Raw genomic sequence first — 21,169 nt, 5'->3', positions numbered from 1 at the left:
TAACCCTCTTCAGGGGTGTGTGACCGGCCGGCCAGTATACGTCTTTAAATCAGCCCTGCCCACTTCTGACTATGCACATGGGGTCAAATAACACTGCATAGGAAGTCAGGAAACGTATATGTGTCCATTTGTATGTGTGCAAACTTTCCACAGTGGAGCGGCTCTGGACTTCCTCCTCTCTTTGAACAAAGGCGGACATTGCCGGCTTTTGTTGTGTGTGAGACAGAGCGACATTCCTGGCAGAGGATCTGCCCTCAGGCACAGAAAGAGCCGTATGTGTGCTCTCACAAACTCATGAGCACAAATGCATGTCATGTTTTTTGCTAGTATGTTCGTTTGTGGGTACTGCCCCCATTGGGCGGGGCAGTCATGTTCTTCCTTATTTGGATAGTTGGTGTGGAGGGGGGGTCAGGGTCACATGGGTGTACAGCAGAATTCTAGCGATAGGAACAAAAAAGTCAAGAGCAGACGTCTGCCCAGGAGAGGAAAGCACACCAGGGCTGGTGAAAGTCTGGATGAAATAGCAAACAACTGAGAAGGAGAAAGAAGAGAGGAGTGACAGCTGTTGGACGGAGGAAGAGAGAGAGGAGCAGCAGACCAGAGAGGGAGGAGAGAGGAGAAAGATAAGAGTGTGGCAAACAGGAGACACTGAGAGGAAGCACATGGTGTAAAAATGCCCACCAACTTCACTGTGGTCCCAGTGAAGGACGGCACTGGAAAGGCAAAAAAGGGTAACAAGGAGGATGATGTGGATGACAACAATGTCATAAAAGAGGAAGAGGAGGGAGCTACAGGTGAGATCATGTTTGTATTTTTTTTTTCAGCTGCGTCAGGTGGAACATAAATTAAATATGTTCTTCTTTATGATAACTTTATATGCTTAACTCATCTACAGATGTCTTTTCTGAAGTGAGGCTTTGCACCTTTTGTGATAGTAGACAGAGATGTAGTCCCAGAAAGCTGACTTTGCTTATAGTATCCAGTGCAAGCTGATAATTAAGCTTTCCTGCACGGGTTACTGTTGCCTATGTTTTTCAGAAAAAACTGTTTATGGGCTGTGTGGGTGGATAATGTGTAGGGAAGATGGTGGATTTTTGGGAAGGGTTGTTCATTTTCCAGCAACTGCGTGAGATGAGGGTTCCCCTCACACGCCACAGTTTCAACAGTTTGACATGAACTTTTGTTCCATGTCAGTGTTTCCCCTTTGGCCTGAATCTCTTTCCAATTCCTCCTTTATTTACCCCTTTCAACACCACCGGTAGCTTGTTGTTGTTGTTTTTTAATGATTATTATTATTGCTGCATGCTTGTATTTTTAGTGTATTTGCTTTTATCCTATTAGGTTGTTTTTCTATTTAATTTTTTAACACTGCCAGGTATCCTAGTGTTTTAGTAACAAACACAGGGCCAACACAGATGCTCTAATTGGGACACCCATGACTTTCACATCTCCTAACATCTCTCTGTGTTGATTACCATTGACATGCAACCTCCAACATGACGCACCCTCTGAAGACCTTTCTGTGAACTTGTGTGCAACAAACAACAAGATAACGGAACACAGCGCCGTGTCTCATGCATGATGCATATTTCCTGTTGGAGACAAGGAAAAATACATATTAACTGGAATATCACTTATTATATATGAACAACAGCAACTCTGCCTTAGTCCTGAGTTAAAAACCAGGACTGTACTTTGCAAAGCCTCGTTTATAACCTGTACTTATTGACATCTGGAAGACGGCTAGTTTTGTGGATGTGACTTTGCCCTACTAATCTAAATATTTATCCAAAGTAATCTTACAATAATCACTCCATGTGGACATGGATGTAACAGTAGGGATTTGGTGTTTGTACAAAATGTTCTGCCTTCTCTTAGGCTTGTGCCAACAGTATCAACCTGTTATCAACCTGTCTGAAGGCATGAATCAAAGGCAACATTTTGAGCCCCCTTTTGTTTTTGCATGGAGAGGTCACGGAGTGCGTTTTTAACAAACTCCTCTCTCGACACTTTTTGCCAGACTGTTGTTAGTGAAGTTGCTGTTTTTACAGCACTTCACATGGTGCTTAGTGAATCAGTTCCCAGTATTTAGTTTCTGCTGTGGAGCTGCAATAAAGGCTGCATGCTGGGTAAGATTTTACAGACTGTGGGAGAGAGAAAGGCTTTTTATTATGATGGTTATATGGGATATCGTACGGTAGCCTTTCCCCTGTGTATGCTTGTGCATAGTGGGAGAGCAGGGGACAACATGTCAGAGAGGTCATGCACTGGATCTGAAGCCACAAATTATGTGATTTTACTTTGCATGTAGAAGCATCAGGACCGCAAACATTATTCTGTTTGCACCGATTTTCCACAGGTCATGTACAGTAGGTTCAGCTCTATGGTCACCAGACTACTGTACTGTATGTAATAATCTAATCTATCTGGTTTATTGAATACTCGATTGCTAGAATAAGGTGAAATGGTCCTACCAGGCTGGGCTGGCCAGGAAGGCAGAGTGGTTGAAGGTTTACTATGGAGGGCTCTTAATAGCATAAATGTTGTTGGCTGATGTTGTACAGGGAGGGCTGAGTCAAATAGCAGTCACTGTTATTGATTATCCTGCTGGCTTGCTTCCCGTTGGCTGAGTGGGGGGAGGTGAGACCCCACCCCCATGCTGTAATGTAATGTTCTCTGCTTCTTGTCATTCTGAATCTCTTTGTCCTTCCCTCTGATCCTGGTTCTAGGTTATGTCTCTGTTCCCATTGCTTATACACTGTAGAAAAATGTCTGTAGATTTTACGGTGAAAAACTGCTAAACCATGACAGTAAAAGACGTAAAATGATAAATGGGTTAATTCAGTTTCAGTAACCATGAAACACTGTAAATGTATATATCGGCCAAAACCGTATTTTCTACATTTTTTTTATTTTTTAAAAATACATTACTCCACTGTAAAATACACTGGCAATGTGTTTGTAGCAAAAATATACTGTAATATATATACAAGTCTTCCTTTTTTATGAAAATATTTTTTCTCACTGTTTAATGTACTAAATGTCATCTCTAACAGAAATATACTGTAATATTTAATGGTAAAATCTTTAATTTATGCAGCATTTATAAAGTATTTTCTTGTCAATTATATGGCAAAACAGTGTTTCTTTTGATGGAAAAAGTTTTTATTTATACAGTAAAAAATGGAATAAAATGGCAATCTTAAACGGGAAATCAACAGTGCTAATATAATGTTACCGTAATATTACAAAAAGTTGCACTGTATTTATTACGGTAAAGTTCTGGCAACTTTTTTTTAATAGTGTATCTTTCTGAAAATGTTTGTGTCCTACCTAATTTCTGAGAGATTTCTCTTATGAAGTGAAAAAATGTCCTTGCTCTATCCCTTTTTAGGGGTTTTTGTGTCCCCACTTTCTACCCCTGTCTCACAAAGTTTGCCATTCTTCTAACAAGAAATAGGTTAAAGCTTTGTCTTCTGTGAAAGTGAAGCACAAGCTGTTTCATGTACTCCACCTATGTCAGTCACGTGAATGCAAACTTAACCACATATCATCAGCTCAAACTTCATGCCCTTAACTGCATTGTTAGGTGTTAGGTGACACCTATAGTATACTTCCTTACACAGTTTACTTACACAAGAAAACCTATTCTGAAACCCATCAGGTGGTTTAACATGTAGTAAAACTGTTTGCGTTGGCCTACCCCATATTGTCCTCTTTACACTAAGTTAATTAAATAAAATATATTCTATGTGTAGCTGTGGTGCGGAAGGAAAGTAACAAGTGTTCCAATTACAAAGAGAGACTGTATATGCCAACATGATGTTTTAGCCAATCTTACTTTTGGTTAGTTTTTTAACGTTTAACACATTAAACATATAAAGCACAATTTAAAGACACAATAGAAGAGCTTAAGTTGTGTTTTGCCAATGAAACACAGTTGAGTACTGTAACTACTCCATCTTATGCTTTTACTCCACTGCCTGGTATGGCTCAACTTAGGGCTGGGCGATATGGCCAAAAACTTCTATCCCGATATATTTAGGCTTAATATCGATATACGATATATATACTGATATTTTAATCGCAAAGTGAGAGCAAATGTTCAGTCAAAGTCAAATATGACATGCAACCAGAAGTTTTATTGAAACTGTTTATTTAAGTGAACATAAATACTGTATAACAACAGGAGTACCTTTAAAAAAAAAAAAAAAAAAAAGTGCACATTTAAATAAAAAAAATATCTTGAATAAAAATAGCCTATAAAATAAAATAGGCCAATCTTTAAAAAAAAATGTATATGAGAAAAGAATAACAAACATTACAAAAGAACTAAATATATCGATATATCGATATATCGCCCAGCCCTAGCTCAACTACACTTTTTTCGTTTTTTCATCAGCCAAAGTTGTCGGTAAAACCTGCTATCTGGTTCAAAGCGAGCAGAGTCAGGAGAATTATCATTAGTGCAACAAAGGGCATCCTGCACAAACCTATGATGTGTGAATAACTAAGGTAACCATCAATTGTGACTGCATTTTTTAAATTTATTTACCATATACAGATTTTTTTTTAAATGGAAGCCTACAAAAGTGTGCCCTACAATGGACAAAGTTTGATCACCTTCATGTTCTTTCTATAAGATATTTTTTTTAGTGTTCAGGACGATCAGGGCTATGCTGACTGCCACAGATACAGCTGTGTGTGCTAAAAATAAACTGATTTTGTTGTCATTTAATTGCAAAAGACAGATCAAAAAGGGGCTGTTAACTACATCTTGATGCAAATATGTGAAAAGGCACAATTCATGCTTTGTCAGGTCTGTCTGCAAGACGACAAGCACAAAAATAAAACAACTTTTAAAACGATTGTTTTTTGAGTGGAGTTTGGATTGATCAGAGCTAAGCTATGCAGGAAAACCTCAACATCTGGCACAGATCTGCACTCTCTTGAGTGCACTTCTCTAGTTAACAATGCAATACAAGTTGGATTTAACACTATGAAGCCATCAGCACAGGTTGTTGATGCAGGCTTATTTTTTAATTTCTGTTTAAGCCTGTTTCTATAAGTACAAAAAAAAAAAAAAAGAAAAAGTTTAATCTTGTACACCGGACTGGAACTTTAATGTTCACTTTAAAAAAAATAATTTTTATTAACGAATAAACAAAAAAGAACAGTGGGTTACTTATTAGGAACCACAATATGAAAACAAGACACTAAAACACAATTCTAGACAACAAAGACTCAGAAACATATTTACAAATTAGACATAATGTACACACAAATAACATACATAGAATAATATAAAGAACAACCACAACAATGAAAACAACGATACACCAGTACAAAGCCACACGGCAAAAACAGGCGAACAAACAAAAATAAATAAATTAATTAATTGATTAAATTTAGATTTAATGTTCACCTTACTGTCCTATCAGTTTTTCATTGGTGATCGACCTGGCTCAATTAAATTGTTAATTTGAGGGTCTCAATCCATAAGATCTTATAGATCACATTTTCTCTTGCTCAAGATGTTTCCTTTTGCTTTTATAGAGGGGAGTGATCAAAATTGCCATGGGATGGGGAGGAGTGGGATTGTGTGAGAGGAGTGTACATAATGGTCAGAGAATCTGTGGGAGGTGACTGCTGTGGGTTTGAAGAAGCAGTGCTGTGCAGATATCTAGGATTGACTCCCAAAGAGGGAATGTAAGACCTAACTTTGGCCACATTAGTGCCTTAATATGTTCAGTGTTCTCTACAGGGAATCTTCCCAGGCCCACGCACAAAGCTGCACAGCCACGCCTTGTTAATAAATGACAGAGTAGGTATGATGTGGAGCTGATGGCTCTAGCAGTGTGCGTTAGTAGTGGTTGGTTGTGACCAAGTAAATGCTAAACTGATGCAATAAAATACAACCTTATGTGTTGTTTAAGCTGAAACTAAGCAGGTGATTGGACCAAGTGCCTGCTGTGTTGCTGCCTCTGTCCGTTGGTCCATTTGCCCATCTGTGCTAGACATGTGTTTCCTGTTTATTTCCCAGGCAGGCAGGCAGGTCTGGTTCTGTTCAACACTGCTGTCTGTATGTGGCTGTCTGTAATTCTGTTTCTCCTGCTCTCTCTCTTAGGTTGTTTGCTCTCAATCAGTGTGTTTACATGCACAGTTTAATCGAGCTACGCTTAAAAATCGATTATAGCGTCTAATCAGTTGTCCCAGTTTACATGCAACTGAGAAAATCAAATAACTGACGGGAACATGTCCTCCTCCTCAGCACTGGGTGGTAATATGCGTCGTTCCAGTGGGTTGCGGGTTCCACCCTTTCCAGTTGACCTATTACGTCATATAAAACAAGTGGCGAAATGCGGGAAACTGGCATTTTCCAACAACAACAACAACAACAACAAGATGGATTACCGTTCAGCTCTCTTCATTGGGCGGCTGTGGCTCAGTTGGTAGAGCGGGTTGCCCCCCCGATCGGAGGGTTGGTGGTTCGATCCCTGACCATGGCTGCCTACATGTTGAAGTATCCTTGAGCAAGATACTGAACCCCAAATTGCTCCCGATGCTGCGTTCATTGGTGTGAGAATGAATTCCCAATGGTGGCAGGTGGCACCGTTTAGGGTAGCCTCTGCCACCAGTATGAATGTGTGTGTGAATGGGTGAATGAGTGCAGTCTGTAGTGTAAAGCGCTTTGAGTGGTCGCAAATCGACTAGAAAAGTGATATAAAAGTGCAGGACCATTTACCGTTTACCATTTCGTACGTAATGTACGCGTTGCTGGTTGTGCAGATTAGGTTGTTGTTGTTGTTGTTGTTGTGCTGCCGTGGTTCTTCTCCTGTGATTGTATTCTTCTCTATTTTTGTTCCGGGGTCATATGCCAGCACAGCGGGTTGGGGGGATGGAATATGCGCACATGCGTTGTCTTACCAGCGAATATCCAACTCCAACCTTATTACCTGGGTGTCCTAATCGGACCTGGAGAACTCCGACATCAGTCGGACTAACACGTTTACATGCACTTCAGTTGTCCAGTTACAGTCGGACTAAGGCAATAATTAATTATTGCAAGCTGTATTTTACAATCATTATTATCTATGATCTGCTCTGAGGTTGGGATTAGAATGACATATTTCCAGCTAGTCTCTAGCTGAGGGGGATAATTCATCCATTTTCAATCTAAAAGGAAAAGTTATTTATTTAGGCATTGACACCAAGTGTCTCACCTTTTCTAACCTTACTTTAACGGTAAAAATAAAGCAACAATCTACCACAGGGGAGTGTCTCAAAAGCCCAGTGATTCAGGCAGCATTCTGGAACATAATGACCTGTGATCATGCCTCGAGTAAGCACACTGTGTTTTGTTTTCCTGAGGGACTACAGAAATGTGACGTTGGTTTCAGACAGGTTTGTTCTCTAAAGTTGGTGGTATAGTGATTAGGTGTAATGACTGATATACAGACAGCCTGACCCTACACTGTTGCTCAACCCTGTGTGTGTGTGTGTGTGTGTGTGTGTGTTTGTGTTGGCCACATTACTTAGTTCTGCATGTTCCATCTGCAACACAATCAGACACAGTTATTCAACATCTGTACTTGCACCATATTCACAGGCCATGGAAACACTGTTCAAATAGTTATCCCAAATAACTGTTTAATATTGGCTATGCCCATGGTTGCCCAATGGTTTTTGAAACTTGAAAGTGTAGGGTGTCAGTAATACTGATTTATTAATCACCCACAAGAAGCTCTCTTACATGCTGTATGTAATTACTCACTTAAACGCCCTTGTTTCTGCGGTTTAATGCTGATGGGTGTGTGTTTGATGGGAAAGGGAAGAGAGGAAAGTTACTTTAGGAATGTAGGGAGTGAGACAACAATTGGGAAATTACATAATATAGTGTCAAACTCGCGGCCTGCGGTACAATTGTGGCCGTCATGACGATATTTTGTGGCCCCCACCTTGATATGAAAGTTTAATGTGAGTTTTATTTGAATGGCACTTTACCGTGTTGTATGTGGAAGGTCCCTTTTATTACTTGTTGGGGTAATTTTGTGTCTTTTTTAGTCATTTTGTGTATTTTTTTTTTTTGTCATTTTGTGTCTTTTTTTGGGTCATTTTGTGTCTTTTAAAAAAAAAAGTGTCTTTTTTGGTAAGTACGTGTCTTTTTAAAAAAAAATCATTTTGTGTTTTTTTTTAAGTAATTTCGTTTTTTTCTTTCATTTTGTGTCTTTTAAAAAAATGTATCTTTTTTGGTAATTACGTGTCTTTTTTTAATCATTTTGTGTTTTTTTAAGTAATTTCTTTCATTTCATTCTTTCATTCTGTGTCTTTTTTGGTCATTCTGTCTTTTTTTGGTAATTGTATGTCTTTTTAAAATAATTTTGTGTCTTTTTAAAATAATTTTGTGTTGTTTTTTTTTCAGTCATTTTGTGTCTTTTTTGTCATTTTGTGTCTTTTTTAAGTAATTTAGTTTCTTTCTGTCATTTTGTGTCTTTTTTTAGTAACTTTGTGTCTTTTTTTGGTCATTTTGATACTGCCTCCAGCGGCCCCCAGGTAATTTGAGTTTGAGACCCCTGATATAGATTATTAAATTATACCTTTCTTTCTTTTTTTAAGATTATTTTTTGGCCTTTTTTCAAGCTTTATTAGATAGTGACTGAGAGAACAGAAGGGAAAGACACTCAAAACTCTTATCAAAAATGCAGCTTTACTGACACTGGCTCAGAAATGGGAGGTTTCCAAAGGTACAAAACTAGTACGAACACATGCGTCAGTTTGACATGATAAGTATGTAAAACTAGATCCATGCAAAAATATTCAACATGAGACTCCTGTACACATCAGATTATGGATAGAAGAGATGCCCAGTAGCTGTTATTGTATGCCACTGTAGAAATCCATTCATAAGGCTATTTCCTTTGTCAAGCCTTCACCTGGATACATTCTAACATAATGCTAAAATGTAGTTGACAATGTTGAAGCGTTCAGCCTTTTCATTCCAGATTGGATGTTTTAGTCAGACAGGCCTACCTTCTCTGACTGCTGCTTCCTATTTCCTGTTGAGTGATCTCCTCTGCACCAGTTCCCTGCTCTCAATATGGTGTCTCTGATAAGCCCTCAACCTATAAACACACACGTTAGTGGTTGTCTCTTGTCTCTATATATATGAATTCACAAACACTGGAAACCCCCCCCAGTTCCTTCTCTTTTCACTATGTTTACAAGCCTAAAAATGTGTGTTCCAGTAGACATGGTGTGACTCATAAGCAAACCAATAGACATGGTTAAAGTAGCTCTTTGGTTAAAGCCTGGTTAAAACCAAGCTTCCTTTTCAATAGCTGTTGGTGACCACATCCAAGGCTGGGGACATTCAGCCATTAGTGCTGGTTCAAAACTATTAATATGCCCACATTTCAATTATCAAATGCATTACGCATCCATATATTCACTGTGTGGTTTTGGACAAAGACAGCTGTTAAAAGTAGGACTGAGTGTCCTTTGCTTTTATGTTTAGATTTGTATCTGTTTTAATAAAGATTGTACATATTGATATAATGATTGCCTGATTTCAGACAGAATTGTAAACTTGTTCAACTCTGTTTACGTCTTCAGTCAGTCATCTCTGTGGAGTTGGCAGATTCAAAGGTTTGGTTCCAGGGAACAATCCTTCACTGACTAATTGTTTACCAGCCACAAGGCTGATGAGGAGCCAAGAATCTAGTAATGTGAGAAATGCAGACTGAGATATCTCACTATGATTTTCATCATAGGTATAAGGCCTTTCTTTTTCTGTCTTTCTTTCTTTCTTTCTTTCTTTCTTTCTTTCTTTCTTTCTTTCTTTCTTTGGCCATGAAGGTCATGAGAGAACTGGCATATAAAGGTTCAAAATTTGGAAAATGATTTAATGTCTGTTAGTTTTCAACAAGTCTGAAGTTGTTTAAGAGATTTATGAAAAAGAAATCTGAAAAAAATTATGATGTACGGTGATTTAATAGCAGTTTTAGTGTGTGTGGCCTTTTTTGGCCATGAGGGTCACCAGAGGGAGTATCTGGCACTACTTAAGAAATACTAATGCAATCAAATCAATTTTGTTGCTAATATTTGACATATCCAAGACTCTAATCACCACCAAAAACCCTAGCTCCCTACTATTTATTTTATTGGAAAACATTTATTTTTTGTGGTTTTTTGGAAGAAATTATGGAAAACTTCAAATGTATAAACTGGCATATAAAGGGGTAAAATTCTGAAAATGATTTAATGTTTGGTAGTTTTGAACAAGTCTTAGAGATTAGAGAACAAGATTTAGAGATTAGAGAAAATCTGAAAAAATATTGATGTATGGTGATTTAATAGCAGTTTTAATGTGCTTGGCCTTTTTTGGCCACAAGGGTCATGAGGAGTAAGGAGGAGGAGACATAAGGACTAGCTGAGCTTTGGTGTCTGTACACAGTGTTGCAGACTGATTTACCTTGTATGTGCATTTATATATATTTAAAAAAAGTATTTCTGGGCACATTGAACTGATGAGTTGATATTTCCTTCTCATACTCTATAGGAACCAGATGTTACTGCCAACATCTGGTTCTTAGAACTCATATCCCTGTATATGACCCGACATTTGAAGTGGAGAATTAAGCTTTCATTTTTTTTACACAATTCATATGATGAGAGGGGTCTGTATCTATGTGCAAAGTGTTTCCTTCCAATTGTGAGATAGTGACACCATCTGGAGAAGAGTGGACTCACCCCTCAGTCTGTGTAAGCATGTGTTGTTGTGCTTTTGTGTGAAAAGAATGACATTGTTCCCCTACTTTGGGTGGAGACTGCTCAATTTTAAGGAAGAGGGTTTGGCTGCCTGTGAGCAGTCAGATGAGTTTGGGGTTGTTCTCACATGACCACCATTCATTTGCACTTTTCAGCTGGAACGATTAGGAAGGACTGTAATATAATATAATTTTGAGCTGGAATGAAAATAGACTTTTTTTATGTGGATTGTGCACCGATTTTTTATTCTACAAATGTACCCAGAGAGCTACTTTCTCAAACATAAAAGTTGTTAAGTAATATTTAACATTGTTATACATTATGCAAACAATGTATTACAATGTCAGCCGATTATATATAAATGATAACAGAGAAAATAAAGAATAAATAGGAATAAAAAAAATAGCTAAATAAACATTACTGTTCAGTGTCGGGAAAAAATAAATAAGAAGAGCTAACACCATTTCTAAATCATACCAAGCAACATTTTCTGCATTATATATTATACACAGAACTCCAAAAATGGACTGGACAAAATTATTACCTTTTCAAAATTGTAAGAAAAAATTGTTTTCCAAGCATGTGATGCTCCTTTAATTTATATTTAAACTCACCTGTGGCAAGTAGCAGGTGCTGGCAATATAGAAATCACACTTGCAGCCAGTTAAAATGGAGAAAAGTTGATTCAACCTTAGTGTTGTGTGTCTGTGTGTACCACACAGAGCATGGAGAAAAGAAAACAGAGCAAAGAATTGTCTGAGGATTTGAGAACCAAAATTGTGGAATGTCATCAAGAAGTTTACAGCCCATGGCACTGTAGTTAACCTCCCTGGACGTGGACGGAAGAGTAAAATCGATGAAAGATTGCAACGAAAGATTGTTCGAATGGTGGATAAAGAACCTCGAACAACTTCCAAACAAATTCAAGCTGACCTGCAGACACAGGGTACATCAGTGTCAGCTCGCACTATGCCAAAATGTACCTAATGCTATATCTACAGTATACTGCATTTTAGAACCTGGTCTCACAGGAATCCGTGAAATAGCCACGGATTCGCTTAACTCAAAATCCGTGGAATAGCCACGAAATCACTAAAATTTCCATGAAACTGACACGGATTTCGCTACATTGCAAGTTAATGACCATGGATATGTCCATGGATATTTTATCCTATTGGTTTGTTCCAAGTCACGTGACTTTCAAGGTCCCGGCGGTCAGAACAAAAAACATGGCGGACAGTTCAAAACAGTGAAAAAATTAATATTTTGACTTAGTTTCTGCATAAAAATGGATTTTGATCACATTTCTAGCAAGAAATATATGTTTTATTTTCTAAATCTTCACTCAGTGAATGTACATAATCACTTTGTATGTTGGAATAGCCACGGGATATGACTGTCATTAACTTGCATTGTAGCGAAATCTGTGTCAGTTTCACGGAAATTTGAGTGATTCCGTGGCTATTCCACGGATTTTGAGTTAAGCGAATCCGTGGCTATTTCACAGATTTCTGTGAGACTATGTTGGCATTTTAACAGTAAGTGCATGTGACGGATAAATGGTTGTTTTTCATAGAGTTAGTAAGACGACCATTCACTTTTAGTTGGTGTTGGTCTCAGGCTTGGTACACATGTCATCTGAGAAACAGTAATATTGTCTTGTAAGTATTTCCTAGTGGCAGTTTAGGGACATTTCTAAAGCATCTAATCTGTGCCAGTATTCACCTATCTCATGCTTAGTGTTGAGTCATGGAAGTGAGGATTGAGGTATAAGCAGCACTAAGTAACATTGATCCTAGGTGCCTTGGCTGACCCCTATATTCTCCCTCTTTACCTATTTTTTTAACTTTCTGACATACTCCCACACTGTGCCAACTGCTTCCACACATATTTTTACTTTTTATATACATACACACACAGCAGCTCCATGCAAGGTTATTGTAGTTAACGAAAACAAATGAATTAACGAAAACTAGAATTGAAAAAACATTTCAGTTAACTGAAATAAAAGTAAAAACGAGAGTTTAAAAAAAAAAAGAACGATAACTAGCTGAAACTGTATTGTGTGGTAACTAAAATTATAGTTAAATGTCCTCCCTTTTCGTCTTTGTCAACTTTTTTCATACATAAACCGTTTTGGTTGATATGAAATCTATTTCATCTATCTGGTTTTATGACTTAATAAACTTATTATTATAAACTTATAAAAAAACTAAAACTAACACTGAAACTAATAAAAACTAAACTAAAACTAATAAAAACTAAACTAAAACTAAGCATTTTCCAAAAAATAAAAACAAATTAAAACTAGAAAACTCACTCTAAAAACTTAACAAAACTAACAATCTTATTAAAACTAACAATCATCAACAAAAAATCACAACGTAATTAAAACAATCTAATGAAAAATCCAAACATTTATAACCTTGGTAACAAGTAGTCATCGTGTTACTTTCTCATACAAAAGTATACCATTTTACAAGTACTAAATAAACTAAAACCAATGAAAAATCCAAAACTATTATAACCTTGATACACAGTGGCTCCATGATGAAAAATGTACAATTGGCAGATAAGTTCTTCTCATCCAACTGCCATTCAACTTGTGTCTGTCAGATTTCACCCGTTATAGTATTGATGATCCAATAAACCCTTTAACCCTATCTGGACACTAGTACACTCTGTCAATAACCCTTGTCTCTCTGCCCTCCCCCATGCTGCGTATTACATAACAACAGTGTTGTTTACCTGAAGGGTTTAAAAGCTTAGGACTTCATTAAGTGCAACACACAGACACTTGTGCACACACACAATATAACTATAACAGCAGCCATCTGACATCAAACCAAGTGGAGCTTGATACTACTTAATCCTTCTTACTGTGTGATTTGATAGCCCCTCTTTAAGCTCTGCCTTGACACATCTGTCAATTTAATGATGCAGACAGCGGATGTTCAGTTTTGTCTTCAAAGGACAAGTGATTTTTTTAATTTATTATTATTTCTTAAATAAATATAAAGTTATTAAATAACTATTTGTAAATTGCTGTCAGAAATCATGCACGCTGCAAAAACGTGTGTCTAAAAACAAGATAAAAATTGAGGGAAATGATCTTGCTGCATGGACAGATAATTTCATTTGACAAGATTTCTTAAATTAAGATTATTAAATCTAGAAATAAGCATGTTGTACGCTTAAAATAAGAAACTAACTCTTAAAACAAGATAAATTAGAGAGTACTGATAATTATTTGTTTCTTAAACTTTAGATTTAGTGTTAGATAATTTATCTTGTTTTAAGAGTTAATTTCTTATTTTAAGTGTTCAACATGCTTATTTTTAATTTTAGCAATCTTAATTTAAGAAATCTTTTCAAGTGAAATTATCTGTCCATGCAGCAAGATCATTTCCCTCAGATTTAGTGTTTTTTTCTTGTTTTTAGACATCCCTTGGGGAACGAGTAATATAAACATTCATGTTTTTGTCGTTCAATAAAATAATTAAAACTTGATAAAGTTCTACTGACAAATACATGTTTTTATTTTGAATATTTCCTAAATTCCCCAGCTTAACTTCCCATGGAAAGTTTCTGGAAATTTACCGGAAAGTTTACACACTTTCGCAACACTGTGCAAAATATAGGGTTTACATACTACTTTATTTGTTTCCATGATGATCACATCCAAAATAAGTATTCCAAAATCAAATATACAAATAGAGACACACATATACACATGATAGATAACATTGTACACATTAATTCATTTATTTTTATTAAAAATATAAAATGTATACAAACCTTTAAATGATAGCTTTATGTGCTGAAAAAAATAGTCAATTCATCAATTAGTCATTCACAAAAACCATAAATGAAAACACACAAGTTATGTAGATGTACTTCAAAAGTGTACTTAAGCACAGTACTTGAGTAAATGTACTTAGTGACATTTTACCTCTGATATTTGCAGTTTGTTGAGATTTGCACTTGAAAATACTTTTCAGATTTATGGTTGATTTTTATTTAGTTCTAAGTTATTTATACAGGGGAAAAAAAATCACATTTTCGATATATTTTTAACATGTCATATCACCAAAAATATCGTAATTGCAAAAATACCCTGATATTATTTTAGGGCCATATTGCCCAACCATACTCTGAACCAGGAATGTGATCACTAACAAAAAATAAAGACAAGTTTTGTAAAAACTGCTTTAATCCTCAGTGAGTCAGTGGTCATTGTGACAGCCAGCCAGTGTGTCTCTGCCCGCTGAAGGACACTCAGCTGAGTGAGAGGCAGACAGTGGTCAGAAGACGGCAGCACAACCTGAGCAGCAGTTTCGTCTGTGGCTTTAAAGCCGTATCTTCCTCAACCCTGGAGCCTGGACTTCCGTGTTTTATAAAAAGTTCAGGATTAGCCTAATCTGGTTAAGTGATTAGTGCCCACTTCACATGCTCTTAGACAGGCAGATTAATGGCTAGTGAAGACAAAGGTAGACAGCAGAGTGCTGGGTTCACCCAAGCTTGTGGCAGAGCTCTGCCATTGTCTAGCCCGTGTGTTGTGGAATATTCTTGGCTTCTTCTAGCTGGCACCAAGCTCAGTTTGTCTCACATGAGTTCAGATTAGGAATACATGACACAGGCCAAATGACATGGCTTTAGTTAACCAATATTATTATGTTATACACTGCAAAAAAGGTGTGTCTAAAAACAAGATAAAAACACTAAATCTGAGGGAAATGATCTTGCTGCATGGACAGATAATTTCACTTGACAAGATTTCTTAAATTAAGATTATTAAATCTAGAAATAAGCATGTTGTACACTTAAAATAAGAAATTAACTGTTAAAACAAGATAAATTAAAGCTGCAAGCAGCGATGAACTGGCCCGAGCAGAGTGACCTGACAATTATTTGTTTCTTACCAAGATAAAAAAAACTTTAGATTTAGAAGTGTTAGATAATTTATTTTGTTTTAAGAGTTAATTTCTTATTTTAAGTGTTCAACATGCTTATTTTTAATTTTAGCAATCTTAATTTAAGAAATATTTTCAAGTAAAAATATCTGTCGATGCAGCAAGATAATTTCCCTCAGATTTAGTGTTTTTATCTTGTTTTTAGACATGCCTTTCAATAAAAAGGCATGTCTAAATAAAATAAAATAAAATAATTAAAACTTGAAAAAAGTTCTACTGACAAATAAATGTTTTTATTTTGAATATTTCCAAAATTCCCCAGCTTAACTTCCCATGGAAAGTTTCTGGAAATTTACCGGAAAGTTTCCACACTTTCGCAACCCTATGTGCAAAATATAGGGTTTACATACTACTCTATTTGTTTCCATGATGATCACATCCCAAATAAGTATTCCAAAATCAAATATACAAATAGAGACACACATATACACATGATAGATAACATTGTACACATTCATTCATTTATTTTATAAAAAATATAAAATGTATACAAACCTTTACATGATAGCTTTATGTGCTGAAAAAATGAGTCAATTCATCAATTCGTCATTCAGCAAAAAACAATCCACAACTATTTAAATCATCACATTAGTTTTAAGGCATTTATCAAACAATACCCTCACTGGTTCTTCTCTGACCTCACCTTGGCCTTTGGGAAATTGTTTTGGGCGTTTATGTATTTATGTTTTGGCATTTTATAGTCATACTAAGCCATTCATTGATTCATTAGAAAAAAACTCTAATAAATATTGAGCATTTTAATTATCCAGGAAACTGAGTTTTGCTTTTGTGGCATTACAGTGTGGGCAAACTTAAAACTACATATAGTGCAGTTTGCAGCAAGTTTAAAAGGAAGCCGATTGTAGATTGATAACTGATCATTCTGATTCTGAACATTGGTCTGTTTGGTCATAGTCCATAGGGTTGTACAGATTTTATCGCAATATGTGCTAGAGCAAATCCAGACCACACGAGGCCCAATATTGGTGAAAGGTAGGGCTGGGCAATATGGACCAAGTCATATCCTGATATATTTAGGATGAATATCGCTATACGATATGTATCCCGATATTTTTACCGCAAAGTGAGAGCAAATGTTCAGTCAAAATCAAAGCCAAATATGACATGTCACAAGCAGTTTTATTAAAACCATTTATTTAAGTGAACATAAATACTGTATAACAACAGGAGTAGCTTTTAAAAAAATCAAAGCTCCATAAAGTGCACACTAAAATAAAAAAATATCTTAAATAAAGCTGCAGCTTGCCGGTGCAAATCTGAAATATTTCGATATACGATATGGTCTAATTCCATATCACATTAAAAAATATATCGATATATCGCCCAGCCCTAGTGAAAGGCAATATATGTGTGAAAATACTATTCTGAATTAAGTGTTGTGGTCTTGCAAGACACCTCAACCTACAAATAAAAGTATTTTTTCATTAAAAACTTATGCGAATCACTTTGTAATTGTAAGAATTACAAAATAAGATATTTTTTCCCAAATCATTCAGCCCTGCTCTGTTATAAACCAATCTAAACCAATTTTAGAGCTGCTGTGTGATGTGGCTTCATAGAATCCTCAGTGTATTGTGTTGTCATAGCCTCCAGCTGTATTGTCCTGTGTGCTCCCTGTGCTTTGCTGATTGATTGACCATCTCCACCTACGGCACCTTGAGGTCAGCCAGGGGGTCAGATTGTAATGAAACTGCTCACTAAAGCAGCACCTGCAGTTTAAAATAGCCAAGGATTATTGATTCAGAAGGATATACTGCACAGCTTTTCCTTTTGATGGCAAGTGTTTGATCTGCTTCCTCAATCACACACGCTCACATTATTTTTTCCTAGAACATTAAAGGTCAATATTTGCATTGACTTCTTTTAGCTTTTTTCTGCTGTCTCATCTCTTGTGTTTGTCCTACATGTGTGTGCACATCCATCCATCCATCCATCCATCCATCTCTCTCCTGCCACACTCTGTAAAGCAGTCTGTCTTTTTTACTATTGCTTTTTGCTTCCCTCGCTTTCTTTGCTCCTCCCTCTGTGTGTGTGTGCTCTTACATGCACGCGCATGTGTGCTTGCATGTGCAGCAGGGATCAGAAGTGTGTGTGTGCGCGCCGTGTGCGTGCAGGTTTGTCGGTGGGAGGGTGAGGGTGCTTTGTGATGCATGGCTGATGTGGCTGACATCGTCGTCACAGGCCACTTTGCAAACACACACACAAACACACACACGCACGCTGTCACAGAAATAGCTGATCCTCACATTATCCACACAGCACAGGCAGCATTCCTCACTTCTGCACCTTACTAGCAGTATCTCTATACTTTGGACCCCCATTACTGGAGTTCCCCAGGGACCACTACTAGGACCCCCTCCCTTCCACCCCCTTTTTCAGCCCCGCTCCTCAGAATGGAGCCGAGGGCAGGCTCGCGGCGGAAGGGTAAGTTTTTCATAACTAAAGTACTCCTTCAGTTGCCCTCTATTAGCACCGTTATATCAAAGCTAATGAATTGTTGGTAATATTTGGTTATGTGTATTTTCCTTTTTTTATGGAATAGTCTTGTAGGGATAGCTGTTTAATTGATGGGCTCCCGGTAGCACAAATAGTTTAGAGGTATTTTTTTGTCTTGTGTAATGATTCTTCAAAGACAAATCTGGCCTGAAAGGAGGCGTGTCTTGTCTATACTATAGATTTATTATTCCTTGTTTAAGTGATGAAAAGTATTAAAAGTGAATAGCTTTGCAGTGCTTCTGTAGTTCGGGGCTCACAAAGTCAAAAGTCATGACATTTGTGTGTGCTGTCCTCTATGGTTCATTGAGCAAGGAAGGGCACTCACACTGCCCAGTTGATGAATTCACCCTAAAAATGTACGCACTGTGCTGTCCAGTAGTTGGACTAAATCTATACCAAAGTGCATATACATATAGTGTATTTGCTTTTATGTTTCTCCTGCTTTTTAATTTTAAAGCTGAACAAGCTGAACAAGAGTGTAAAGCTGTCTTTTATGTTAAGCTTGAGCTAAAGGAACTGATTTTTGATTCCCAGTACCACCGAAAGCTCATTTTTCCTGCCTCTTTTTTTTTTCTTGGTACAATGAGCCATGGGCTAACTCCGACAGGGTTAGGCAGCTTACAGCGTCGTCACAGTGTGCAGCTTAGTGGTTATAAATAGGATGCATGGTCATTTATTACCACAGTGACCAGAGAGGCTGAGCCAAACCGTTAGCACATCCTCAATGTACCTGTACCTGCTGGTGAATCTGTACCAATCTGTCAGCAGAGTGCTGATGAAGGCTGACTTTAGCCCGAGCTTCTCTGAATAGGGGTGTGCCATATCGTATCATTCACAATAACACCGGTATATTTTTATGAGTGCACATCTCGATAATGGCAGCATTCCTACTTCAAAACTTACTGAAGTTAAAGTACAAAAGTAACAGCAACAAAATGTACTTAAAGTATCAAAAGTAAAAGTACTCGTTATGCAGAATGACCCCACTCAGATTGTTTTATGTATTCTATATCTATATTGTTGGATAATTATTAAGCAGCATTTTACTGTTGTCAAGGTAACCGCTCATTTTAACTACTTAATATATGTTTATGTGGTTTGATTTATAAAAATGTTTAATTCCGTTTTTATGTTAAATCTCGATGTGAAAAGGAGCTAAAGCTGGTAGCTAAATGAAGTGTAGTAAAAAATGCAATATTTTCCTTTAAAATGTAATGAAGTAGAAATATAAAGTTACATAAATGAAAATAATAACACAAGTTATGTAGATGTACTTCAAAAGTGTACTTAAGCACAATACTTGAGTTAAAGTACTTAGTGACATTTTACCTCTGATATTTGCAGTTTGTTGAGATTTGCACTTGAAAATACTTTTCAGATTTACGGTTGATTTTTATTTAGTTCTAAGTTATTTATACAGGGGGGAAAAAAACACATTTTCTATATATTTTTAACATGTCATATCACCAAAAATATCGTAATTGCAAAAATACCCTGATATTATTTCAGGGCCATATTGCCCAACCCTACTCTGAACCAGGAATGTGATCACTAACAAAAAATAATGACAAAAACTGAGCGTAGAAGAACTGTATTGTTGAATAACTCCTTTGAGCTGTGCAGTGTGGCGAGGCAGGGGCAGGGAATCCCACTCCCTTATGTAACATCACTGACTATGATGTAAAAGAATGCTCTTTAAGGATCAGACGTTGGGACGGTCTAGCAGCAGTTTAAAAACCATCTGCCCATGTAATTTCTTTATACTCCAATGACTCCATGCATTTGACCACAAATATTGTACTAGTGGGGAATTGTTCACTCTGATGCTTTCATATTTATGTGTGTGAATCTATTTCAAGTGAATTTAATTTGCATTTGTTTGCTGGAATTAATTGAAAGCAGTTCCCCAGAGACAAAGGAAGTCTGAAAATGAAACCTATGTTTTGTAAAGTATTAGCAGTATTGTAAAATATAGACATTTTTTAGTTATGTGATCTTTAAACTGATCTCCTCTTACTAAAGTATTGTTAGTAACATTTTAACAACTCAAAATGTGTTATTAATGTCCTGATCATGCTCAGAGCTCAACATCGTCTTTGCCAAAAGCTTGAGCTGTCTTTGGCAGCAAGCTCTTTCATAAATTATAATTTAATAAATGTACAATCAATTAGAGGCAGAGTGCTCTAATAGAGGACATAATAATGAGCCCCCATTAGTTCCTGTCAAACTGCCTTTCAGTTCTCATGTTTCTCGGTAGAATTATGCTTTCAAGCTTAATATATATGTATATTTGACATGTTTTAATTGCATTAATACAGGGAAAAAGTCCTTTGAAATTTCTGCCCTAAATGGATCTTGTTTTAATACAAAACTAACAAAAGTCATAAATCAATGTCATCTACAAAGGCTTTAACTGAATTGTCTCCAAGTGAACTGATATGAACTCTGCTTGACAGTTTGCATAGCTGTCATATTTTTTGCTGTGTCAAGGTGCTCCACGGCGCTAGCTTTGGGTTTTATAGGAGAAGAGATTGCTCATGTTTTAACCAGAGAGAGGTTGATTTAATCTGTGTTAGTTTGTGTATGGTCACTGCGACCTGTACTGTATATCCTCGAGCAATGTCACATTTTTAGGGGTCACCTAATGCGCTATAGCACAGGGAGACTCTGCTCACCACCTGCAGAAGTGGAACATGTCCACACACACACACACACACACACACACACACACACACAGCTCTCACCATAAAATACACCTGCATCCATTCATCAACACTTACACAAGAGGTTTCACCCTTCCTCCTTCTCTTCATTTGAGACAGAATAATGGGTTTCTTGGATTCAGTATTGCTTGAACTGTTTAAGTGTAATGCTGTTGCCTAGGGCTGGGCGATATATCGATATAAAAAATG

At 36.9% G+C, this 21,169-nt stretch overlaps 1 protein-coding gene across 3 annotated transcripts in view; it reads left to right on the top strand.

The window, feature by feature from the left end:
• Nucleotides 1-457: 457 nt before the first annotated feature.
• Nucleotides 458-21,169, top strand: part of slc12a7b (solute carrier family 12 member 7b) — a 76,605-nt gene continuing 55,893 nt past the window's right edge. For all 3 annotated transcript variants that reach the window (XM_059326632.1, XM_059326631.1, XM_059326633.1), the window contains exon 1: nucleotides 458-794. In XM_059326632.1, coding sequence (XP_059182615.1) covers nucleotides 674-794 — 121 coding nt within the window. In that variant the 5' untranslated portion in view covers nucleotides 458-673. The remainder of the gene's footprint in view (nucleotides 795-21,169) is intronic.

The sequence above is a fragment of the Centropristis striata genome, chromosome 23 (assembly GCF_030273125.1).
Source record: "Centropristis striata isolate RG_2023a ecotype Rhode Island chromosome 23, C.striata_1.0, whole genome shotgun sequence".
NCBI lineage: Eukaryota > Metazoa > Chordata > Actinopteri > Perciformes > Serranidae > Centropristis > Centropristis striata.
This window is presented reverse-complemented; position numbering and strand designations above follow the sequence as displayed.